Source organism: Gekko japonicus, unplaced genomic scaffold, assembly GCF_001447785.1.
Source record: "Gekko japonicus isolate JY-2015 unplaced genomic scaffold, Gekko_japonicus_V1.1 scaffold1121, whole genome shotgun sequence".
Classification (NCBI taxonomy): domain Eukaryota; kingdom Metazoa; phylum Chordata; class Lepidosauria; order Squamata; family Gekkonidae; genus Gekko; species Gekko japonicus.
The window spans coordinates 405,321-429,665 of NW_015161433.1; the positions used below are offsets into that span (position 1 = coordinate 405,321).

At 42.3% G+C, this 24,345-nt stretch overlaps 2 protein-coding genes across 4 annotated transcripts in view; one reads left to right on the forward strand and one right to left on the reverse strand.

Annotated features, from left to right (window-relative positions):
• Positions 1-16,099, reverse strand: part of LRRC2 (leucine rich repeat containing 2) — a 91,844-nt gene extending 75,745 nt beyond the window's left edge. The window contains exons 1-3 of one of the 3 annotated variants that reach the window (XM_015428980.1): positions 15,976-16,099; positions 6,671-6,824; positions 3,124-3,269 (exon numbers count right to left, since the gene is read on the reverse strand). In XM_015428980.1, coding sequence (XP_015284466.1) covers positions 3,124-3,248 — 125 coding nt within the window. In that variant the 5' untranslated portion in view covers positions 3,249-3,269; positions 6,671-6,824; positions 15,976-16,099. Of the gene's footprint in view, positions 1-3,123; positions 3,270-6,661; positions 6,825-15,975 lie in introns of all 3 variants that reach the window. The other 2 variants (XM_015428981.1, XM_015428979.1) reach the window with 2 other exon arrangements.
• Positions 8,401-24,345, forward strand: part of TDGF1 (teratocarcinoma-derived growth factor 1) — a 57,306-nt gene continuing 41,361 nt past the window's right edge. Inside the window, exons 1-3 of the mRNA XM_015428978.1 lie at positions 8,401-8,467; positions 9,742-9,769; positions 11,181-11,310. Of these exons, the coding sequence (XP_015284464.1) occupies positions 8,401-8,467; positions 9,742-9,769; positions 11,181-11,310 (225 nt within the window). The remainder of the gene's footprint in view (positions 8,468-9,741; positions 9,770-11,180; positions 11,311-24,345) is intronic.

The window sequence follows — 24,345 nt, forward strand, 5'->3', positions numbered from 1 at the left end:
CTGTCAGCCTGCTACAGACTTCAGTGACTAAACATTAAATACAGCTGCTTGAAAGCAACTGACTACGTGGGCAAACAACTGACTCCTCTCCATTTGCCTACCGTTTCTTGATAGGAAAACTTTTTTAAAATCAGTTTGCAGCCCTCAGATATCCAAGTAGTAGGATGAACCTTTCAATGAAAGGAATTTTTCCATATTTTTTCACAAGGACATATGGTGACATGTATGCCTAACCTCTCTTCTAGCAGTATATTGATACAGAGCATGTTCAACAACAACAACAAAAGAAAAGAAAAAGGGAGGGACACCGTGACACCACAAATGACGACAGCACCCTTGCTCAATTATTGTATTAGTTATTTCATTAATATATCTAAAACATCTTCACTACAGTATAAACACATATGTTTTGTAATGTCCATTTGGCACTTGGAAAAATATAAGCATGCTTCCATCTGACCTTCATGTGTTTTATAATTGTTTTTACTGAGTTTTTATAATATTTTATCTATACTGTAAGGTACCTTGAGTCCCACAAGGAGGAAGGTGGCTGATAAATGTTTTAAATAAATACATATAAAATGTTTTAGCTGTTCACATGCAGCACTTTCTATACTATGAAGCCTGGGCTTTTCCTTCAGTGCAATATTATCATTTTGAAAATGCAGCAACGTTTCCATGTATACAAAGTCAATGCACATAGTGGTGGTGGAGGTGGGGGGAACCGGCTTAACTTTCTGCCCTTCTGCCTGTGACCAAGTGTGCGGTCCGTGCCCCCACCTATGCCTGTTCCTCTCAAAGACACAGCACCAAAGTACGTAAGCTCTGTCCACATGATCGGGATCACTGCTTTCTGAACTTGCCTGACCATGGGGATGCAGCCTACATATGACCATTTGCTCCCACACTGGAGCAAACATACGTAGACCAGCATGAACAGTTACAGCCAGACCAATGCTCTTGATCTTGCCCCCTTGCTAGTAGGTTGCCTTGTACCTCTAATGTTATGGCTGCAGGGCTTTTTTATGTCTCATGTAAACAGATAAGAAGAAATTAGAAATAACTATCTGTGTTAGTTCATGTCCCTCAAGCCCTTACCATTGGTTAAGCATGTTACATGCTTCAGAAAATCTGTACTGTAATTATGCTGTTTAAACACATGTGTACAAGTTGGCATGGAAGGAGATGGAAAGAATGCTGTGTTAGTTCAGAGAAACCTATGAAAAAAGTAAGAAATGACTGCTTGTCTTGAGCCCAGGCAGTCAAATATCTGCAGCAGTACTGAGTCTGAGTACAATGAAGCCGCCTAGGGGGAAATGTGATGTAGCATGAGAATATTAACTGGAAGACAGATGTCTGAGGGAACAAATTTAATATAAGTTATGTGGGCACAGAAGAAACAAATCTCTGAGGCATACTTTATGGCTGTGTTTACATACCTAATGAATTACGTCACAGAGACTGACACAAAGTACTGATCATATTTTTTCTTTTTCAGTACAAAGGGAGAGAATAGTTAAAAACGTCCTTTTTGACCCAGAAGGGAAAACTCAGTGAAAACGGTAATTCTGCTTTCACTCTCCCCCACCTCCACAGGCCATACTTTAAATTCAATCAGTGATTTGTAACTTTAGATGAACTGCTTTCAGATAAGGCCAGCATGCATCTTTTGACAGGATCCAGACATTGATCAGCAATTAATTCATACTATTCATCTTATTTTCTTTTCTTTTTTTTACACACACAACTTCCAGACATAGGCTCACTGAAGAATGGAAGTAAAACAGGCGATATTTTGACAGGCATCCATTGATCAGAAATGATTTAGTAATTCATATGTCAGTAACAATGCCATGATATGTTAACTTCCATGAGTGTACAAGAAATTTAGAAGTATATGAAAACAATGTCAAAATCAACCTCACAGAGCCATTTCTTCTGGGGCTTATCACTGCAGAACAATCTCAAGTGGCAAACCCACTCTTTTATATGAGTTGCCTTTCACAATAGTAACATCAGCATTACAATTTGAGGAGACTGGATGTGTAGCTGAAACATTTTCTATCTTTAGCAGGAAAAAAACTTTTGATCAATGGTACTGAGAGAACGATAGTGGTTTTTAAAATGCAGAATGTTTTAATGTATACAAATTTCTTATAATACTGTGTTTTTTGGAACACCATTGGGGGGGCACCACTGGAGAGCATAGTTTGGTATAGTGGTTGAGAGCAGCAGACTCTAATCTGGAGAACCGGGTTGGATTCCCCACTCCTTCACATGCAGCCAGCTGGGTGACCTTGGGTCAGTCGCAGTTCTCTCAGAGCTGTTCTCTCAAGAGCAGTTCTCTCAGAGCTCTCTCATCCCCACATACCTCTGTTGTGGGGAGAGGAAGGGAGATTGTAAGCCACTCTGTGAAGGACAGGGTATAAATTCCACTCTTCTTCATATGACAAAGCTACATTGAAGACCCTGAGCAGGTCTATGATGTCTGGTGGGAAGACCTCATGAGAGTTCTATGTTTCCGCTCTACTAATGTTGGAGCCTTCTTCCAACACTGGTGCAAGGATCTTTGTTCTTGAAGAAGCAACATGTTCGATTGATGGAGGGCTCTTTTTGCCATAGGAAGTCTGCACTGTTAGTTGAACAGAAACTTTGGATGTAACCTAATGTTGCTATATGGAAGCCCAACTTGTGGGCTTCATGGAAGCACCTGGCTAGCCACTCCTCAAACAGGACTCAATAATGAATCTTTGATAAAATTCAGCTGAGTTCCTCTTCTGTTCCGATAACTATAGGATCTGGTAAAGGTTTTCCCCAATAAACAGTGACTTTTCACAGTTGCTCCCAATTGTTTATGCACCACAATTATCCCAAAATTTAACGATGTGAGCTAAAAACTGAAAGCATTTTAAGATGGTGCTCTGAAGGAGCTAAGTTTATGGATAATGTAGTAAACAGGTATTGTGCTTCTAGTGGGTTAAATTAGCAAAGCATTAAAATACACAGTACAATGGTGTAAATTCTCTTCAAATAAAAAATATTGAAACAATTATGACATCTATGAGTAATCAATTGTTTCATTTATAATTCAAATACATTAAAAAGAAAGAAATGTTTTCTTACTTTTCTAGTGCGCTTTGGGTCAGTCTTTCCTTCTCCTTTTTTTGCCGTTCTTTGTGCTTCTTAACCCGAATCTCCCACATACTTCTTACGGTAGAAAAGTCAAATATTATCACCTGATGCCCCATACCACTGACATTAAGGATTGCCTGCAACAGCAATTTTATTAAGACAGATTTATCAGATTTTATAGCACTTTAACAATTAAATTTCTGCTAGGGGAGCAGTGTTTCCCAATCTGTGGGTCCCAAAGCCTCTGAAAATAGGTCACTGGCCAGTCCTCCCTAACGGAGCCCCTGCCCTTTCCATTATTCTCTTTTATACTCTGGAAACCAAGATCTGACCTTTGAAGCATTATCTTCCATGTCATACATTAGTTAACATTTTTTCTTCACTGAAAAGTATGTTGCTCAAGTAAAACGTGTTTTGATAGTTACTAGGACTGAGTTTTTTAGAATTTTAGGTGGGTTTAGATAGTAGAATGAAGAAAGAGGGGGTGGTCAATTTTGGAATGTAACCTCTATATGTATATGTTGGAATGCCACTTCCTTGGGGTTTATAGTGGGGGCAGCCGTACCCTTTGTGCAATGTTTGATGATTTCTCAAACAAATCTAGTTAGCCAATGCAGAAAATGGCATGCTGAACTAGATGGGTGCCAAGATCATAGTTTTCCTAGGGCACCCCCCACCCCCCAAAAAAGAAAACCCGAATCCAGGCCTGGATAGGTCTTCATACCAAGTAAATCTGGACTTGGGGGTCACCATCCTAAAAAAGATTCAGAATTGCTGTCCTAAAGTACTGTGTCTGGATAAGCTCTGACTCTGTTGTATCTGCAGTGTTCCATTCAACTGATGAACCTGCATGTGTGAACAACCCTTAGTGATTTATAGAACTGGACTTTTGTACTACAGGCTCACTCAGATCAGTACTGCTTTGCAGAGGCCATGGGTATTAGTAAACACTTCTCACTGGATTCCCTCTATTTGATGGGAAATGTTACTTAGAGATACAAACAAAGGTATGCTGTGGTAGGTATCCAATTGCTGTTGGTTAGCTTGGGGCTGCAATAGTAAGGGGATGGACAGCCTGGCCCTTGTTATGGACTGGAGGACCAAAAGGTGAAGGAGGCTGCATCTTCTCCTTCCCAGCAACATACATTATAATTGCCAGCTGTTAATATTCAGACTGGAGCTGAAATTAATTTTGCTTGGAAAGTAATTGGAGTCTTACTCAAATTCCAGATTTGCATATGAAAATCCAGATGCCCCAAATGTATGCATCACATTTTCAAAGCACAGAGTTTTGAACTTACCCCAAACTCCCTTTTTAGCTTACTTATTGCTCAACACTGCCCTGCTTTTCTTGAGAACGGAGCAAATCTCCACTTAACATGAAGAAAGCTAGAGATGGGCCAAGAAAGTGTTACATGCACCCCCTTGCCCATCTGGTCCGGAGGTTTGGGATGGGTTGTCACCAGTACGCAGATGACACCCAGCTCTATTTGTTGATGGATGGCTGCCCTGATTCTCCCTCAGAGAATCTGAGCAGGGCTTTGGAGGCCATGGCTGGATGGTTACAGCAGAGCCAGTTGAAACTTAATCCAACAAAGATGGAGGTCCTGTACCTGAGCTGGAGGGGGGGGGTTGAATCAGGAATAAGGCTACCTACCCTGGACGGTGCAGTACATGTGCCATCCCAGAAGGTGAGGAGCCTGGGGGTGGTCCTGGATGCCTTGCTTTCTATGCATGCCCAGGTCACCACAGTGTCCACATCTGCCTTTTACCACCTTCGGTAGATCTGGCAGCTGGCTCCCTACCTCTCCCCTCCCCCCCAGCTTGGCTACAGTGACCCATGCAATTTTATTTATTTAGGCATTTTTACCCCGCCCTCCCCGCAAACGGGCTCAGGGCGGCTTACAAGGGGCATAACCCCATACATAAAACCAGATAAAACAGTAAAATCATGAATACTAATAACAATAATAAAGTGCTTTCTGTAAACAAGGTGGTCTTGAGTGGTTTTGATGGTATCCTCAATCCTCCCTATTGGGGTGGCACTGTCCAGCAGATAGTTCGAGCCAATCCCACATTGTCAGTGCCATGCAATTTATGGCGGAACTTCCAAGGACAATTCCTAATCCCGATGGTATCGCCACCATTGGTGGTGGTGGCAGCGGCGGCCCCTATCCAAAAGCCTGGCGGAAGAGCTCCGTCTTGCAGGCCCTGCAGAACTGCATAAGGTCCCGCAGGGCCCTGATCTCCTCCGGGAGCTCGTTCCACCAGGTAGGGGCCGCCACTGAAAAGGATCTAGCCCTGGTCTCAGCAAGCTTTACCTCCCTGGGGACTGGGATCACCAGGCGGTATTGGGTCCCCGACCGAAGTGCTCTTGGGGGCATATATGGGGAAAGGCGGTCCCTCAGGTAAGTCGGGCCCTGGCCTTGTTGGGCTTTAAAGGTGAGTACAAGCACTTTGAAGCGGATTCAGTATGCTATTGGCAGCCAATGCAGCGCTTTCAACCCAGGCCGGATGTGCTCCCACTTGGGGAGACCCATCAGCAGCCTGGCTGCCGCATTCTGCACTAGCTGCAGCTTCCGGATCTGCGACAAAGGCAGCCCCATGTAGAGAGCATTACAGTAGTCTAGCCTTGAGGTGATCATCGCATGGATCACTGTAGCCAGGTCATCGCGGTCGAGGAAGGGGGCCAACTGCCGGATCTGCCTCAGATGGTAAAATGCAGATCTGGCAGTGGCTGCCACCTGGGCCTCCATTGTCACTCCCAGACTTGATTACTGTAACTTGCTTTATGTGGGCTTGCCTTTGCGGCTGATCCGGAAACTCCAGCTAGTGCAAAATGCAGCAGCTCACCTGCTGACTGCATCGCCTGTGCGGGCACACATTCGGCCCAGTGCTACGCCAATTGCACTGGCTACCAGTTGAGTACCAGATCCACTTTAAAGTATTGGTATTAACCTTTAAAACCCTGCGCTGCCTGGGACCGACATACCTGAGGGAACACCTCTCCCCATATGTGCCCGGGAGAGCTTTGCGCTCTGCGAATCAAGACGTACTGGTGATCCCCAGCCCAAAGGATGTCCGCTTAGCCTCGACCAGGGCCATGGCATTTTCTGCCCTAACCCCAGCCTAGTGGAACATGCTCTCACCTGAGATCAGGGCCTTGTGGGATTTGTTACCATTCCACAGGGCCTGCAGAATGGAGCTGTTCTGCCAAGAATTTGGCTCAGGTAGTGGGCTTCCAATAAAATCTCACACACACACCGCTGCTGAAGATGAACCTACCATCTCAAGTGGCCCAGGTTAAGAAGTTTAAGAAACCAATGGCGCCAGCTGGAAACCTTCATTTTAATTATGTTGTTTTAAACTGTCTATATTTATACTTTATATGTTTGAAATTTTGATATGTTTTGATATTTTGCTGTGATCTACCCTGAGCCTGTTTGCAGGGAGGGCAGAATATAAATTTGAATAATCAATAAATAAAATAAATTAAAGGCACAATGGGCTACCAGAAAGGGACACGCACATGGCTTACCGGAGGAGATGCATTAGATCCCTTCTTTGGCAAGGTTTATACAGCTGTCTATTTCCTATAGGCTTTGGAAACTGAAATGGTGTTCTGTTTGTAGTGATAATTTGTGTTTTTTCCATAGCATTTTGGTTAAGTGTTCTTTGTTAGCTACTGGGTGCTATGAAGAAATGGGAGAAACATTTTTAAATAATATAAAAATAGTAATTTTACATCCCTATATAAGACAGCATCTCCAGTAACACAGTGCCCTTTGCCAGTGTTCTGGGGCAATACTTCAATTGCTAACACAGTGACAAGCTTGCCACCCACTAAATCACCACATAAGTATAGCTATAAATCGAAGTAAAACACCTATCTCTTGCTCAGAGCCACTGTTGAAGATATAATCATTTCAGCTTGATTTTTATAAAGAAATGCAGCTAAACCTATATAGGACTTCTGTTATGCTTTGTGTTCATAAAATAGTTCACCAAGCCCATCTGAGCAAATGCTATATCAAAAGTCAGAAAAGGCCTTTTAAAAATAATTGCTTCTACCCAGACAAAAAATGACTATTTCTTTTCCCCTTTTTAAACTTCACTTGAGATTTCATTAGATGGTGGATGCCATTTTTATGACATTTGTTGTTAATAAAATAAAAGAGAACTAGGGGGGTTTCAATCTACTACCACAGAAATAGCCTACCTTTAAAAAGAGAGAGATGGGTTATCAAAGGACTATTTACCATGATGACTACATGGAGCTGCCACATTCAAAGACAAAAAAGTACTTAACACTAATTACAGAAGTGGGATGAGCAAACAGCGAGGATGAGCTGTTGCTTCCATGTCCTTCTTGTGGCTTCCCTGGCAGAATTGGGCCATTAAATGGCCCAGAGGCAATCTGAGCCTACCAGCCCTTGCTCATTGTTAGCAGTGATTGAGGCATAGGCTCATTTTCCTTCTCTAGCTTCCCAGACACCACCTGAGATTACTCAAGCTGAACCTCTTGGTAGCAACACAGGAGGAGGTGACAAGCAAGACTTGGAAACAAGTTTCTGAATGATACAGAATAGAGAGCACGGTGTAGTGCTTAGAGTGTTGGACTAGGATTGGAAAGACCTAGGTTCTGAACTTCACTTTGCCATGGAAGCTCCCTAGATGACCTTGGGCCAGTCGCTCTTATTCACTAACATTCCCCTCAGAGGTATGGCTGCCTGCCCCCCCAGTCCAGGGCAGGGGTTCCCTTGCTTTTGCAGGCCCCTTTCCGCTGCTGGCCAGCTGGCCAGTGGGGGGAACTCACCCACAAATGGCCCCCAACACGACCTAATGATGCCACCTGGAAGCAATGTCATCATGTCGCTGACATCAGGGGGTGACGCTGTAGTTTTTGGGCAAAACACTATAGTATGTTGTTGTTTAGTCGCACAGTCGAGTCCGACTCTTCGCGACCCCATGGACCAGATCACGCCAGGCCTTCCTGTCTTCCGCTGTCCTCTGAAGTTTGCTCAATTTCATGTTTGTTGCATCTATGACACTGTCTAACCATCTTATCCTTTGCCATCCCCGTCTTCTTTGACCTTCAATGGTATAATTGGGCTCAAACCATAGACTTTTGCCCATAAACTAGAGTGTCACAACCACCACCACCCAACATGGGCAAGATCCTGGAACGGACCTGGGAGCCCCCCACTGGAAGCCAGAGAGGACCTGGCAACCTTACACAGAGGTGTTATTGTGAGGATAAAATGGAGGATGGGGGACGATGTTGTAAACATCCTTGGGTTTCCACTGAGGAAAAGACTTTTCCAAGAAGTACAAGGTACGTGTGTCTAAATAAATACAGAACTTTACTCGGAGGATGCAGGGCTCTTTATCGTCTATTATTTTTCCCCCAGTTCTTATTCCAACTGAATTTCCCCCCAAATCTACTGAGCATTTGTCCTGTCTTTCTTCCTACCAAAACCTGCTCACTATTCGCCCTTTGGGGGTTTCTGTTTAACAGGCCTTTCTGAATTGTCAGTTCTGCTGCTGCTTTTGTTTTAGTTTTTTTAGAACATTCCTATCCCACTTTTCTGCTCTCAGGAGCAATCAAGGGAGCTTGAAACAACAGGAATAACAACTAATTTAAATATGAATACACAATACATACCAAAAAAATCACAGAAAAGACCCAACATTCAACATTTAGAAACAGCTAGAAGACACAAACACCACCAAACAATTCCAAGGAAACTAACAACTTAGTGGTCTTTCATCTTTTAAACAATTCAGAACAAAAATGTCATTAATTTATGTCTTCAAGTTTTTTTCTGTATCTTGCCCTTCCTCTGAGGAAGACATGCATAGTTATCTCCTCCTCAATTTTACTCTCAAAATAAACCTGTGATGTAGGTTAAGCAGAGAGGGAAGGCCTGGCCCAAAGGCACCCAATTGAATGTCATAGCAAACAGAGGCCTGAATCGGGGTTCAAGTGTAGTCTAATATTTAACCAATACACCATACTGACTCTCTCTTTCATGTGGAAGTCAGGATGCAATGGGATTTCCTCACATCAGGAAGCAAGGAATTCCACAAAATGGGAGCAACAGTTAAAAAGACACCTATCAACTTCACAAGCACCTATCAACTTCATTTCTGAAAGTGAGGATTCCTGCAACAAGACAGACCAGCACATCTCAGATTCTGTCCAGGTTCATATGGGTGAACACAGACCTTCAGATACTTCAGCCTCAAGTAATTTAAAAACTGAAAGGTTAAAACTAGCATTTACTAGAACTTTTAGGTAACACTTGGTAGAAATTTTTGTTTTACTGCTCTTAATTGCTAGAGTTAAAGTTTTTCTTCTCTAAAATGTCTCTTTCTACATCTTCAGCATTTCATGCATTGTCTTTCCATTGCTGGATGTCTTGAGTAGTACAACAACCTCCCAGCTAAATGGCCAGTTACATAAATTAAATTACTAGACTATGCAACTTCCATCATATATTATACTGTGCTGTCCTTTTAATTGGAATTAATTTGGGAGGGGGGTTACATTATAGTTCCATGTGTTAATGTATGTTTTATGACACCTCAAGTTCTCTTGTTGAACAGAGCAAAATTTACAGATTCTAATGGAATGGTAATACATTTTCTTTGTTGAAATCTCATTGTTATGTTATTGTCAAAGGTGTAAACTTGTCAACATTGGTTCACCTCAAAAAGCCAGTTCACTAAGAATTTCCAGAGATGCAGTTCAAAATCTTTTTTTTTCCGATGAACATTTATGTCTATGGCAGCAAAAATAAACAGGTGTCTTGTGGCACCTAAAAGCTTTAAAAAAAAAAAAAACCTTTATTCCAGCATAAACTTTTGTGGACCATGCTGTAGTAAAATTTTGTTGGTCTTTCAGGTGCCACAAGACTGATTATTTTTATCCCTTGCAAGCACCCCTTTCTGCGGACTTAAACAGATTTTTTTCCTCTTTGAGTATACTTATCTTTCAAAGAAAAGAATTCAACCCTTTAACCCAGGAAGGGCAGCCCCATGGGAGCAAGATTACTGTGCCAGTGTGCATCAGTCTCAAAGGAGCTTCCCAGAATAAACCTACAGTCTTGAAGACAACTCCCAAGGGTACAATATACTAGAAACTCATCTCCATGCCACTTACGCATTACTTATATTCCTGTCTGGGTTTTAGATATAAATCAAGCCTGCATATGTGAACCTCTGCTCAAGCCTTGCACTCCATATTTCACCATCTTTGCTTTCATCCTCTGACTCATTGACAATTTATCACCTGCATCATCTCCCATAAATACCCAGCTCTGTACTAGCAAATCAGGTGCTTGAATTACTAATATCTGGACAAGATATATTTTGGGTAAATCCCCTATTGGATGTGAACTTTTGCAGCAGTACATTTCACAGGTCATGGATGGGGGAAGGGCATTTAGCTGTGTTTTCCACACAGCTTACACGACAGAGCCTGCTGCTGGATGTCATCTTTCCTAAATGGCATCTGCTTTTGAATTATTCTTTAGGTCATGGCATGCCTTCCTTGGATGATGCATTGTTATAGTATCACTCAGCTTTATGATCTATTAGTAACAGAGATCATGAAAGCCCATCTTTTTGGCAATATACTATAAAGAGCACAGAGAGCAGGCACAGAAGAATGGGTCCAAGATTGTAAAAAGGGAGCCAGTGAGTGATTTATAATGGTGTCACCTTTGACAAAGAAGCTCCCATGTTGGAGTCTATTGTACCAGGTAATCTTGGCCTTAGCAGTTCCCATTTACACATGGAAAATTTACTGGTCCTCAATCAATATGCTCATGTTTAACACATTGAGTTTGATTCATCCCCAGTGCCTCTCCAATGATTTCATCAGATTTATACAAGCAACAAATCAATGAGTCAACTTGAATTCATGGCTACTGCAAAATCTGTTTCTGCTTTTCTCACTACATGGGATACAGCATACAAACAACTTTTCAAAGCAGTTGTTTCCATTAATACAATAGCTAAATTTGATGTTTTATGTTTTTCAGGGTTCATTTGTTGAGTGTCACATTAGAATACGTCAATTACATCTTTGTTCCTGGCGGGTTTAACGATATCTACGTGTCCTCCAAGGACATTGTCTCCTCCTCCATTTTATCTTCACAACAACCCCTTTTGGTATGTTAGGCTGGTAGACAGCGACTAGGTCTTTCTAAGCATAGTCCAACACTTTATTCCAATATTATATAATTACAAGCTTCAGAAATCAAATGTTTAATTTGCCCAGCTGGCCTCACCCAGCTGGCTCAGAGTTTCGGGCTTGGGTGTCACCAGTATGCTATACGTGTTGATGGGTGGCCGCCCAGACTCTCCCTCAAAAAGTCTAGCCAAGGGGTTGGAGGCCACGGTAGGATGGTTGAAGCAAAGCCAGTTGAAGCTGAATCCAGCTAAGATGGAGGTTCTGTGGCTGGGAGGGGGGGATTCAGGATCGGGGAGTCAACTCCCAGCCCTTGATGGGGTACCTCTGACACCGGCACCTATCATCAGGAGCCTGGGGGTGAACTTGGGCCCCGCTCTGTCTATGGAAGCCCAGATCGCCAATGTTGTATGGCGGGCATTTTTCCAACTGTGCCAAGTTAGGCAGCTGGCCCCCTACCTGTCTCGCCCCGACCTTGCCACAGAAATCCATGCAACAGTCACCTCCAGGCTGGATTATTGTAACTTGCTATACGTAGGGCTACCCTTGAGACTGACCCGGAAGCTCCAACTGGTACAAAATGCAGCTGCACGGGTCCTTACATCTGCACGGGTCCTTTTACATCTGCCTGGCACCCTCCCCCCACCCATGAAGATCTGAATGCTAAATATGCCATATTGTTTTAAGTGTTTAAATATCTATGTTGAATTCTATAGTTTTAATTGGTTTTAAAACTGTACTGGATTTTATGTTGTTGTAAACCACCCTGAGCCCCATGCAAGCGGGGAAGGGCAGTTAAGAAATCGAAATAAATAAATTCTTATTTCTCCTCAAACACATGAAACTGCCTTATACTGAATCCAATCAGGACTCTGTGACCATTTCCCAACATTTTGTTAAACAAAGTACAGGAAGGGAAATTTCTAATTTATCAAGGAAGGACTAGGGGAACTGGGAATGCTTAATCCTTGACCTTCAGTATCTTCTCAAATTCAGTAATCTAATTCAAGCTGCTATTTTTTCACATGGGGGCAGAAGTATTGCCTCATTTTCGTTATGGAATAAAGAATGACTTAACAACACCACCAGTCTGGTTCCCCATTCAAATTAGCAGTCCCACCCTTATGGCTGCATTTGGGTTTTCAAAAAGTCAGGAGATTAGTCATGGATCTCTCAGTGGAACATGTATTTCTACCCTTCAATCATCATAAAGTTTCACCTGTTCAGTGAATAGTAGGCTAAACCACTGCCTGCTTCTTTCCCCTCCCCAGGGCATCTTAAAAGAAATGATGGGCCTTGGAAAAGGTAATTTCATAATCTAGCTCGTACATATACCCCACCCTTTCACACTTCAGAGCTTCATACCATGATCCACTGAAGAAACTATGTGAAGATGACTTTGTTTTCCCTTATCATGGGCCCCTGGAGAACTTGGATTTTGGCCATTTTCCCTGGTTTCCTGACCACTCAAAAGCTCAGCCCGTGGCTGCTGCCTCCATACAGGCTGGCTGAGTGGAGAGAGAAAAAAAGAAGCACATACACTTTCCACTTGTACCTAAGGTTTCAGGTTGTGATAAAAGATGGAAGAGATCAATTTTTTTTTTCTGTTACTTGATCTCTCTGTGGTTGTATGGGGATACATCACTCAAGAAATTTAAAATCAATCAGTTCGCTCTCCATCATATCAAGTGCTGATGTATCATATCAAGTACTGACGAAGTGTAGCTGCTACTAGAAGACCATGCAGGTGTTGCCCAAATTGCATAGTCACTTTACACATCCACAGGGCCAAGTAAGAAAAAATAACATCAGCTGAGTCACGTTGCTGCTTAGACATATTACTACTGCATCCTGGAGTCTCAGATGCACGAAATTCAAATTTCATGACAGTGGTATTAATATGGGGAAAGGGGGCTGTTTTTTCTTTATCTATGAAACAAGATTTCTCATTTGTATCACTAGTTTTAAATAGAATTCCACAGCATGGCAGCTAAATCATCCGGGGACTAAATATAATTTCTGTGGACCTGGTACAGATTTGCAACTCAAGTCTCCTCTTCCTGGTTTTTTCATGCACTTAAAAGTTCATAAATTGTGAAAGCTCTTGTCTATTTCTGAATTGTGATGTTGACCATACCATAGTAACACACTTGTAACACAGGTTTAGTTTCCCTAGACCCTTGGTCCCAGTAAAATATACCTATTTTTGTCTTGCATGACAGAGTCTTGAATTAATCTCAGTTTAGAAGGAAAGGGTATGATCTTGGGAAGGAGACATTAAGAAAATCATAAACTAGATATGAAGCAAGAAATATAGGCAGAGTTAGCTTCATGAAAACAGACAGGCTAAGGTTTCATTGAATTTATTTCAGAAATTAATGGCTTGTCTGTTGGTATAGCTGATCTATAAGAAGTCCCTATCCAAATGAATGTCCTCTGCATTCCAAGCTCATGATCACAGACCAAAAAGCCCAACACCATATTACAAGGTAGGATGCTGTATGCATATTTCTAGTTTCTGCATATCCATAACTGGGGGGATCTAGAATTCATACTTTGGAATGAAGCTTTGAAATTATCAACAGAGTTCTCGTTGATCACATTAATTTGTGTCCAAGCTCATTGGAACAATATTTTTTAATTAGATCTTTACGTAAGGATCAATTAATGGATGCTTTGCAGCATTTTTTCCACTTTCTTTACTCACACAGCACTAATGCTTGTCAACAAGTATGACAGATGCTACACAACTTGAGGGAATTGTTATAGATATAGTCATCCATCTTTTCAATGAGCTGGCAAACCATTCCACAAACTGATTCCTACTTCAGTCACAGTCAAAGAAAGTTAGATATGTCCTTGATGGTTTCATTAAATCTTTTTCAGTTTTTGTTTTATTAGTAAAATATTGATTATCAGACTTCCATAAATATTGATTGCAACTAAAACAAAGAGCCTGAAAGCAGCTTGGTCCTCACACCAGCAACAAGTTCTGTTGACTCAGGATCCAGGTCAGGTTCTGAGGGCTTCGGAAACCAGGTGATCCTATAACGTTATGTCACTGGTTCCTATAGGTACAGGCAAGCATTAGAGCCTAACTATATGTCATTTTTGTATCCTCCCCAAGTTCCATGTGAAGTTTTGATTTGTATTCAGAACTCAGTTTTCAAGCATGCAGGGACCTGATTCAAACCAGGATTGAGGAACACTGGAGAAAGGATCTTAAACCAATTTTTCCCAATCTGAAACAGTCCTGTGGAGCTCCTATTTGCCCCACTGGAGAAACCCAGATGTAACCATCAGTACTGGAGCAGTAAATAGCTGCTCCAAGGGACCTTTTTCAGTTGGGAAAACAATACAGAGGAAAGGCTTAAGCTGCTTCTCCTAATGTACCGCAGTTCTTATCAAGTCTCCATGAAGCTGAGGACAGAGTTCCAGTTACGGAACTCACAGTGCAAGTCTAATAGAAAGCACTCAAGAGCAGACCTAGGGAGGATGCATATATATAGCTAAGTTCTTAGTGGGCACAGAAAGGGGCACTCCTCCCTCATACACATTGCTCCCCTCTTGTAAGCGCCCTCCCAGCCTCAACATGCCTATTAGCTCAGTAAATATATTTTTGCTGCTACACTACAGCATACCTGGCTGCTCCTGTCAACCCTTTTCACTGCTTTTTTTCCATCTCTGTATGATTCCAATAAATACTCTAGATAGGAACAATAGGAATTCTATGCTGTACAGAGGACTTAACATATTGGGTATGCTGAAAATAGGCTGAGAATGAAGTCAGACAATCGCTGTAAGTAGTATGATACAGATGTCATGTATTTACTCATTTCTTTTGTCCCTTTGTCACCTCTTTTCAAGCAGGTTTTGCAGGCTTTTCAAGCAGCACAAAAACCTGCAAAACCTATTGATTACAAGCAGCAATGCTCCTTGCATACTATGTGCCCTCCCATTCTTGCTCCTTGGAGATTAAAGTTAAGTATTACTCTTGACTAACACACATCCTGATTTTTCAGAGATGAGAACACAGGGGGAGAGGAAGAAATTGTAACACCAATCTCTAATGCAACTTTAAGCTGTAACAATACATTTCTCGTTGCAAATACTTCCCAGCTGATTAGATTTCCTTTATCTGAGATTTGGTGTAACTGGCCTTCAGAAGCCATCATTCTATTACTCTTTTAAACTTCACTCAAGATCCTGACACACAACAAAGATAAATAACTTGTCTCTCAACACTCCCACCCTCTTTATAGTAAATCATTTCCCCACCAACCTCTGCCCTTGAGAGTTAATAGCACAGATTTTGTATAACACAGAGGCAGGGAGAAAACTAGTAACAGGAGTCAGGTAAAATGATGATGGCAATAAGAAGGAATAATAATAATAGCAATAATCCTACTACGTACATTGAACTGGCTTGTCTGTGGTGTCAGTGGGATGACCGTATTGGGCTATCTGTCCTTCAGCTACATTTAAAACATAAGGTGTTTCAAAAAGTTATAATGGTCTGGGATTCAACTGTTTCCGCCTGTCTGCCTCACATATGCGCACACATTTTGGCAGGCACTATTAACAGCACTAGCAGTATCTAACCTTATCAACATCTGATTCCAACCATCAGCAAAAAGGCCACTTACCTACACCTAAAGAGCACTATTGTTCTGAGTTCCTCAGTGTACTTCCTGCAGTAAGTAAACTGGAAAGTCTGAGGTTGTTTACAGCAACAACATAGCTGTTGGTCAGCCTAATATCTCCATTTGTTTAAACTTGCCAGTGTGACCAGTCTCCAGATTTGCTAATGTTCTATATTTGTAAGGTGCTAACATGAGCTGGGGCTTCAAAGCAGCCATATGCATGATAGAATATCAACACAGAAAGGTTCCACTTAGCAAAAAGTAGAACACTTTTAACAGGATAGGCATCTAACTGGCACTCTAACAAGAATGATAAACATAACCTTGCTCTGACCTGTCACCCAAACATTAGTTAAAATCATACAGAGATGCCAGTGCTGTTCTGCAAGAGGAAGACAACTAGCAAATTTTGCTGTACTCTGGGGAAAAGCTGTCAATAAAACAGAGGAATGAAAAAAGGACTGAAACATAATGTCCAGAGCTGTCAGGTCTACAGGCTGAGTGGAGCAATGGGGCAAGTGCCCAAAAGCGCTCTCATAAAATCTCTCCAGCAAGAGACAGCATGTGGTTAAAGGGAAAGGAGTCACCGCCCTTCTGACCCTGGCAAGTTCAGCCTTTCCTAAAATAGTTGCAAAGATGAATCTGAGGAACGAATCCAACTTTTATTTCCTGGCAGAGCTTCAGATCCAAGACAGCCACTCTGAAATGTGTGCAGAGTAACAGTGCCAAGATACCACCAAGTGCAAGGACTCTCTAAGTAAACAGTCTGATGGGGCTGTAACAAGGGCTGTCAGGGAGGGCTTTCATTGTGTTATGAGGTTCTGAGCATTCCACAACTGTGTAACAGGCAAAATATTGACTACTGTATGCTACTCAGCAGTCAAAGATCCAGTCCCTATGCTACACTTGTCTTAGAAATCAACATTCACATGGTAAGCTGTTGAAAGTCCAGGCTAATTGTTTAGTACAACTCACTTAGTGAACTGGGACCATCACTTAAAGATTTTCTCTCCCTATAATCCATGTCAGTACCATCCATCTACATTGGAGACCTTTTAGCTTCTTTCCAGATCTGTGATTCTACCTACACATTACTTTTTCCCTGGGGATGTCCCTGGATCAGAGACAAATGTTCTGGAATTTCATGTTTCCTAGGTGCATAGATGCCCTATTTAGACTGGGACCACAGCATACAGGATGTTTAGGGGGGGCGAACCCCAATTTTCCTGATCCATAGCCTAAGAATTGCTATTTGTCTCACCAATGAGATACACTTTACACTTGCACAACAGGGCAAACAGCAGTTTCCTGGGGTCATTTCAGGTTGCGGAAGCAGTGACACGGGGGAGGGGCTAAACCCTCTCTCCTACATATCATGGTCCTAATCCAAATTGGATCCACACACATCTGGAAAGCACAGAGTTCCAAAATGTATCGCTTGAGCCGGCCTGGGGTCATTCCCAAAGGGGAAATGTATGGACAGGCCCTTTACCAGACACTTTTAAAAGGCTAATATATAGTGTCTTTAGCATTAAAGTTAAAAATGTGTATTCCTTAAGCTAATCAATAGACTTCACATTGGAAAGGAGTGCATGAAACTCAATCTGTATCATCTAGAAAGGTGGTTAAAGTGATAGATGTCAAACTGGCTCTGATAGGATACTTTGCATTTGTAATAAGATATGGACAAGCAAATGCAAGGAAGTAAGATGATCAGGCAACAGGCAACAAATCACTAGCTAAGAACAGACCTCCTGACCCCACAGAGCTCCAATGGAAAGCATAATACCTTAACAGAGATTTATGAGAAGCAGCAAAGAGTTAGTGGATGTTTCAGTACCATGTCTGCTCAAGGGCCTTCTAAACAATCTGCTTAACAAGGGAAGGCTGCTGTAGTAGGAATTCTCTACCATTTCTATAAGAATTTCCACACATGAAGCTTAAATGGGTTTTGCTTCAATCAGTTTGTGGTGCATATGCAACCCAGCTTTCCATTTAAAAAAACTGGTAGGGAAGAAGATTTTGCCCAGGGCCTGAGGCATATGTGCTCTGTGTGCTCCCAATGTAGGCTGGATGTAAACATGCCTGAGGGTTCTCCCAGCTACTGAGCTTGAAAACTACCATGAGGAAAGGTAACAAAAATTGTGTTCTTACAACAGTAGGATCATAGCAGAGAATGAAATGGAAGGATAAGGGCTGGCAAACATGTGTGCAAGTCTGACCTCATGGGTGGCAATATGTGAATAATGACACGGGCTGTACTGATTACTGAAATAGACAGAACCAGATCCTGGGACCAGACTGTAGAGAAGGATGATTGCCTTCACGCACTGTTTCCCACAAGCACCTGGCTGGCCACTGTTACATGAAAAACACTGATTCAGATGGATTTTTAGTCCAAGACAGAGAACTATTCTTTTGTTTTCAGTGACACACAGCAGCATTCTCACCCAAACATTACAGAAGCGGCATGACAGCAAAGCCATTGGGGCAGCCGCCTCATCCCTCCAGTAACGCAAGAACAGGCACTAACTTGTATAACACCTCTTTTGACTAGCTCACTTTGCTTCAGAAAACTTTTCTGTGAGCAGCAGAATGATGACTGTTATCTACCAGCTAACCTTTGGCTACTTTCATAGTGCAAGAAGCCAAACACTGGAGAAAACTACTGGTGTCACATCAGATGCTAGCCTTTTATCCTAGTCAACTCAGAAAGTAAGCAGAAATTCCTTCCAAGGGGTCATGGCTTCGGTAAGCTCAGGCCTTTTGCAGTCAGATGAATCAATATAAACTAATAAACTAATTAAAAAGCCATTCTGATTTTTATTAGAATGCTTAGAAGCAAGTTTCTGGTCTTCATGATTACAGAGGAGATCTTGATCGGGGTGTGTGGGTCAGTGGGTGTGAAGAATTCAGAAACCCAGTGCATATGAAGGTTCATTTTCAAATCTCATTGTATTTTTGTTTATTTCAGGATTCTAACTGCATTCTTATTTTTATTACTATTATTATAATGGAAACATTTAGAATCTGTGAAATAATTATACTGATACTGTGATGGCACTTTGGGTTACAGCAGCTGGAATTCTGATGCCTTTCAGGTTACTAATAAGGGTTATACAATTTGTTGTCAAACTTGCTTCTCTCTTGGCATTCTTGTTGGTGATCATTCTCCCTCATAACTGAATGTAAAATGGGAATTATTAATCAATGACAGCCTGCAAAAAATGGCCACTCCAATTCTTATACCAGAAATTTCCCAGCACAGTCACATAGGAAGAAAACATCTACCAACCATATAATTTCCTGCCCCCATTTCCACCATTTTTTACAAACAGAACATGGCAAAATTGTTCATATTTTTGTGGGGCTACTGATGATCCACTTCCAGTATTTCCACTTCATTTTCTTTATGGAGTTCAGTCAGAAGGGAGAGTTATTTCCAGTTATTCAGCTGACCACTGTGGCTATGCCTTGAACAATGCCTTTAAAAGCAGAAACTTGCACGTTAGGAGATACATGCTATTCCCTAACATGCTGCTTTAATTACAAGGAGGGTCTGGATCTTTTCCCTTGGAGAGAAAAGCAAGCCAGGAATAGGTGATACATTAAAAATGAAACTAACACTGCCATCTGCTGACTAAAGAGTATTAATACTTAGCTCCCTTCACACACATGAAGCATGGACACTATTCATCCTCGGTTTACATTCGTACACATATGAAAGTGCAGTGGACAGCTCCAGCTTGTACAAATGACGCAGCTCATGTCCTCTGAGCAACAGTTTATTTCTTCTGTACATGGCAATTCTGCATATACGTTATATTCCAGATTTTGTATAATCAGGAGGATGAACCATTCAACAGAGTAGTAAAACAGAGTGATCCTAAATAGGTATACTTAATCCTACTGAAATCTATTTAGCAGGGCTACTCCCAGGAAAATGTTCTTAGGATTGCACTGTGACAATCAGGAGATTGCAATGCACAGAAATCAAAACTTACTTGGAATATTGTGCTTAATGACGTTTGGGGGGGGTTGTTTTTTAAAATTGGGAAGAATTGTTGGTGAATGTGGCAGAATATATGTCCCGGGAAGAAACTGACAGACCTATCTAGTATATTTTTCACATGTCCCTATAAGAATTTGTGATAATCAAAATACCACATATATTAATACTTGATTTTGTCAAAGGTTGAAGCCCTCCTGAGTTGTGAGAGGCTTTTGAAGGTACAGTATAAAGTAGGAAGGGATCTTATACTGTGTACAGGCCTACATTTTATGTTTTCCCTAATTCTACATTGCAAGATGTGAGCTGGGAACTTAACCTAAGGTTGCCAGCCTGCAGGTCGGACCTGGAGATCTCCTGGAATTAGAACTAATATTCAGGCAACAGAGATCAGTTCCCCTGGAGAAAATGGCTGCTTTGGAACTTCCGGCTTTGGCGTCTTGCTGGCGGATGCGCTCCATCGTAGCTCTGATGAGAGTGGCCCACAATTGCACCAGACAGGAGGGGTCCCAGAATATTCTGGGGGGGGCAGAACCCTTGGAGAGGGCTCGTAGCCTGGGGCACGAGGGAAGCCTCTCCCAAGGCGACGGCCAAAGGATCAAGGCTTCCTTTTGCCCCAATAGGTCCCACTGGTGCAAGACCAGCCATGGACTTAAAGAAGCGTACCGGAACGACCGAGCAGAAGATCTGGTATTAAGAGACTTTCCCTGTTTCTGGGTGCAAGCCGAGGAGTAAAGCATGAGTGAGTATTTGGCAAACTCACAAAATTGCTCAAAAAGCCCCAAATGGGGGGGGAGGCTACCCTACCCCGGGAAAAGCAGCTGAAAAAGAAAGAAAGCGGGGGACAAAATGGTGGCTTTGATGGGAGAATGTTAATTCAACAGACTGGTTTGCAGACTAAAAAAAATCCTCTACTTCAAAAAACTTTCAGAAGCAGTAAAAAACTTTAACCTTTAATGTAAACAATGTCTCATCAGGGTGAAAAATGGCGCCCAGAGTGAAAGCTTCTTCAGGAACTGCCAGCTCATCGTCTCCGACTTCCAGGCTGGAAGTAACCACAGATATCTCCAAGATGATCACTGCAGCATTGCACCCTCTACTGGACCAGATGACTAACTTGAATAACAACTTTGAAGCTCTACAAAAAGAACTGAAAGAAACCAATGCAAGAACAGAGAAGACAACTAAAAAGCTGAAGAAGGTTGATGAGAAGACAAATGTATTGAACCAGAGAATGGAGGTAGTGGGAAAAGAGAGGACCTCCGAGAAACAGCAGTTGTTACAACTTCAGTTAGAACGGTCAGCGTATGTCCTGAGATTTCAAGGTATTCCGGAGCAAAAAGATGAGAACCTGAAAGAGATTCTAAGCGAAACTCTAGCTAATTTTGTTTACACTGTTTAAGATAGAAATATCAACTTTTAATTTCCAACTATGTTAAAGCTAAACAATGAGGAAATATCAGGTAACCGAAACTTAAAACATTTTTTGATCCCTGCTTACTCTGTATTTTAGTTTAGATTATTCCTTTTCCCTGTATCCTGTAGTGGGTAGAGATAAAAAAGCAATAAAAAAATTTTTAAAGAGAAAATAGCTGCCTTGGAGGGTGGACTCTATGGCACTATACCTTGCTAAGGTCTCACCCCTCCCTAAACCCCTCCTTCCCCAAGCGCCAACCCCTATTTCTCCAGGTATTTCACAAGCCAGAGTTGGCAACCTTAGTTTAACTCCAGGAATGCAGAGACTTAATTCAAATCTACACCATGACACAGAGGAAAAGGAGATTTCAGCTTTCCCATTTTCCTGAACTGAAATTGCCCAGGGGGCTGCTATTTGCCTCACTGGAGACACAAGGTGTGCTTGGTATAAGCTTTCATGTGCACGCACACTTCTTCCGATACACTGCAACAGAAGTCATTCACCAACCATTACGTATAGGTAGACAGTAAGGAGGTTGTTGTCAGGAAGGATCAATTAGAGTCAAGATGCATACGTATCTCGGGGCTTCCGGTCTGGCTTCCGCGAATGGTGGACGCATCCTCGGGGCGCTCCTGAGGGCGTCTCGCCCGCCCGCGGTTAAGGGGGGAATCCGCGCGAGCGGAGACCCAGACGAGCCCCAGATGGGGGGCTCTGACCCGGGGCGCAGCAGGCAGGAGCCTCTTTCTCGGCCAAACGGTCGGAAATTGAGGATCCCGCCATGCCCCAATGGACCTTGCCGCGCAAGCGACCCCGAACGGGGTTTAGCGGAGCCACCAGATGTCACCGAGTGATGAAGCGAACGAATGGATAAAAAGACAAAGAGCGAACAAATGATGTAAAAGAAAAAGAGCAGCTGAAACTGTGAGTTGTCGAACGTGGAGAAAAAGAGTCAAGCGCAATCCCCCCCCCACCTAGAGAAAAGATTTAAGGGAGGAAGAGGGGAATCCTTCACTCTCGTAAACAGAGATTTCTAGCGAAGAAAAAGGGGGGGAGAATGGAGTGTGAGAAAAGAAGTGGTTCCTTTTGGTGCATTGTGAGAAAAAGCTATAAGATTCTCGTTTTTTAAATGCGCTGTACGAACTTTAATAAAAGTAAACAAAAAAACAAGATGTCGGATCTGGACTGTAAAACTAGCGAACAAGAAAGGAGGAGCTTCCGAGGTGGGCATTTTATTTGTCGAAGAGCCGGCTGCTTAATAACCAGACTGTGAACGACTGTGACCTTGACTGGGTATTTTGAGAAATGTAGAGCTGTGACAAGCGAGAAAGTGCCCTAAAAAGCAGTTTTAAAAGTCAACAGTTGCGGAGAAAAGGTCTAGCTAAGAGAATGGTAGCGTTTAAACTTAAAAGCGAAAGAAAAAGGATAAATCCATTCTCAAAGCCAAAGATCTTTTGAAGAGGCACGACGGAACAAGGATTGCAGCATTGGCAGTTTGTAAAAAGAGAAAACAGCGACCTGGAGGAGGAGCCGAGAAGCCGGAGAGAAGCAAGCGGAGGAAGTTCCTTGTAGAAGCTGGAGGCTAAAAGAAACCAGCCCGCAGAAAATCGGTTCGAAATGCGCTTTGAAGAGACTTTATTAACAAGGCACCAATGGGACACTACTAACATATTAACATAGACAATGTACTTAACCGGTATGAAGAAAGAAGTTTGACAACACACTCAAGAAGAAAAAGAAGAAAAGATTTATATTACTAACAGATTAATTTACTAGTTAAAACATCACTCAGCTTTCTCTTGATCCCACTATATACCTCCCCCTTTCTAATTAAGCGAAATATCTCTCCTTTTTAGGAGAGGGAATAAAGCTTTTAAATAAAAAAAAAAGATGCATACGTATCTCAGCAGTAAATATAGCTAAGATTGGATTAAGGCAATTGTAAGACCTGTGAATAGCAGCAAATTAGCATACAGCATAAAAGAGTTGCTACCTTCCTTCACACCTCTCCTGACTGGAACCATGTGGAACAGATGACCAGTGTTCTCTCTAAGCTGAGTTAGTGTGAGCTAGCTCATAGTTCTTTAGCCTCTGGCTCACACATTTTTGTCTTCGCTCAGGAAGGATGGCTCCAGAGCAAACTAATTTATGCAGTAGCCAAATTGCTCGCTCACAACTTTAACGCCAGTACCTCACAAAGTTGAATTTTTGCTCACAAGACTCCACAGCTTAGAGGGAGCATTGCAGATGACCTTGTGGGTTAACATCTCACTGACAAATAGTTGTTTTTATGTGGTGTGCATATAAAAGCAAAAAATCTATTGTGGAAGCTTCTAGTTCTAGCCATAATCTGTCACACGAGATGCTATCAAATGACATATTGTCAACAAAGGCTGTGTAAAGTGCCCCATGTGGCCTGGTGGTATATTTCTCCACCAGGTACAGAATCAAGCCCTAGTCCATTGTGGAACGACCACGTCTAAACCTGCTTGCTCCTCAGTTAAGATGTTCTGTCTATCGAGCCTGTCCCAAAACTTCCAGCATAGGTGTCTGGTGTAAAGCTTACCCACCACACTAAGCAGACTGATTGGGCAGTAATTAAAAGGGTCTGATTTCACCCCTTTTTAATATATCGGGATGGTGATGGCCAGACCCCAGTGTCTGGGGATCTGTGCAGTTTAGTCAATGTATGTGAAAAGAGTGGCATCATTCAGTGTCCATTTTGATCAACTCCAGAGGGATCAGATCACTCCTTGGGGCCTTCCCCAACCTTATCTGAGCTACAAGCTTCTTGAGTTCTGCAGCCGATACTGGAGGCCAGGGTGGAAGGTTTTCCATATTAATAGTTGGACAGGGACACCTGGACAGGCTCTGCAGCGTAGAGTGCATCTCTCAGGAGGGCTTGGGCTACCTGATTGGAATCCAGAGTGCATGAAAATGAGTCTCCCAG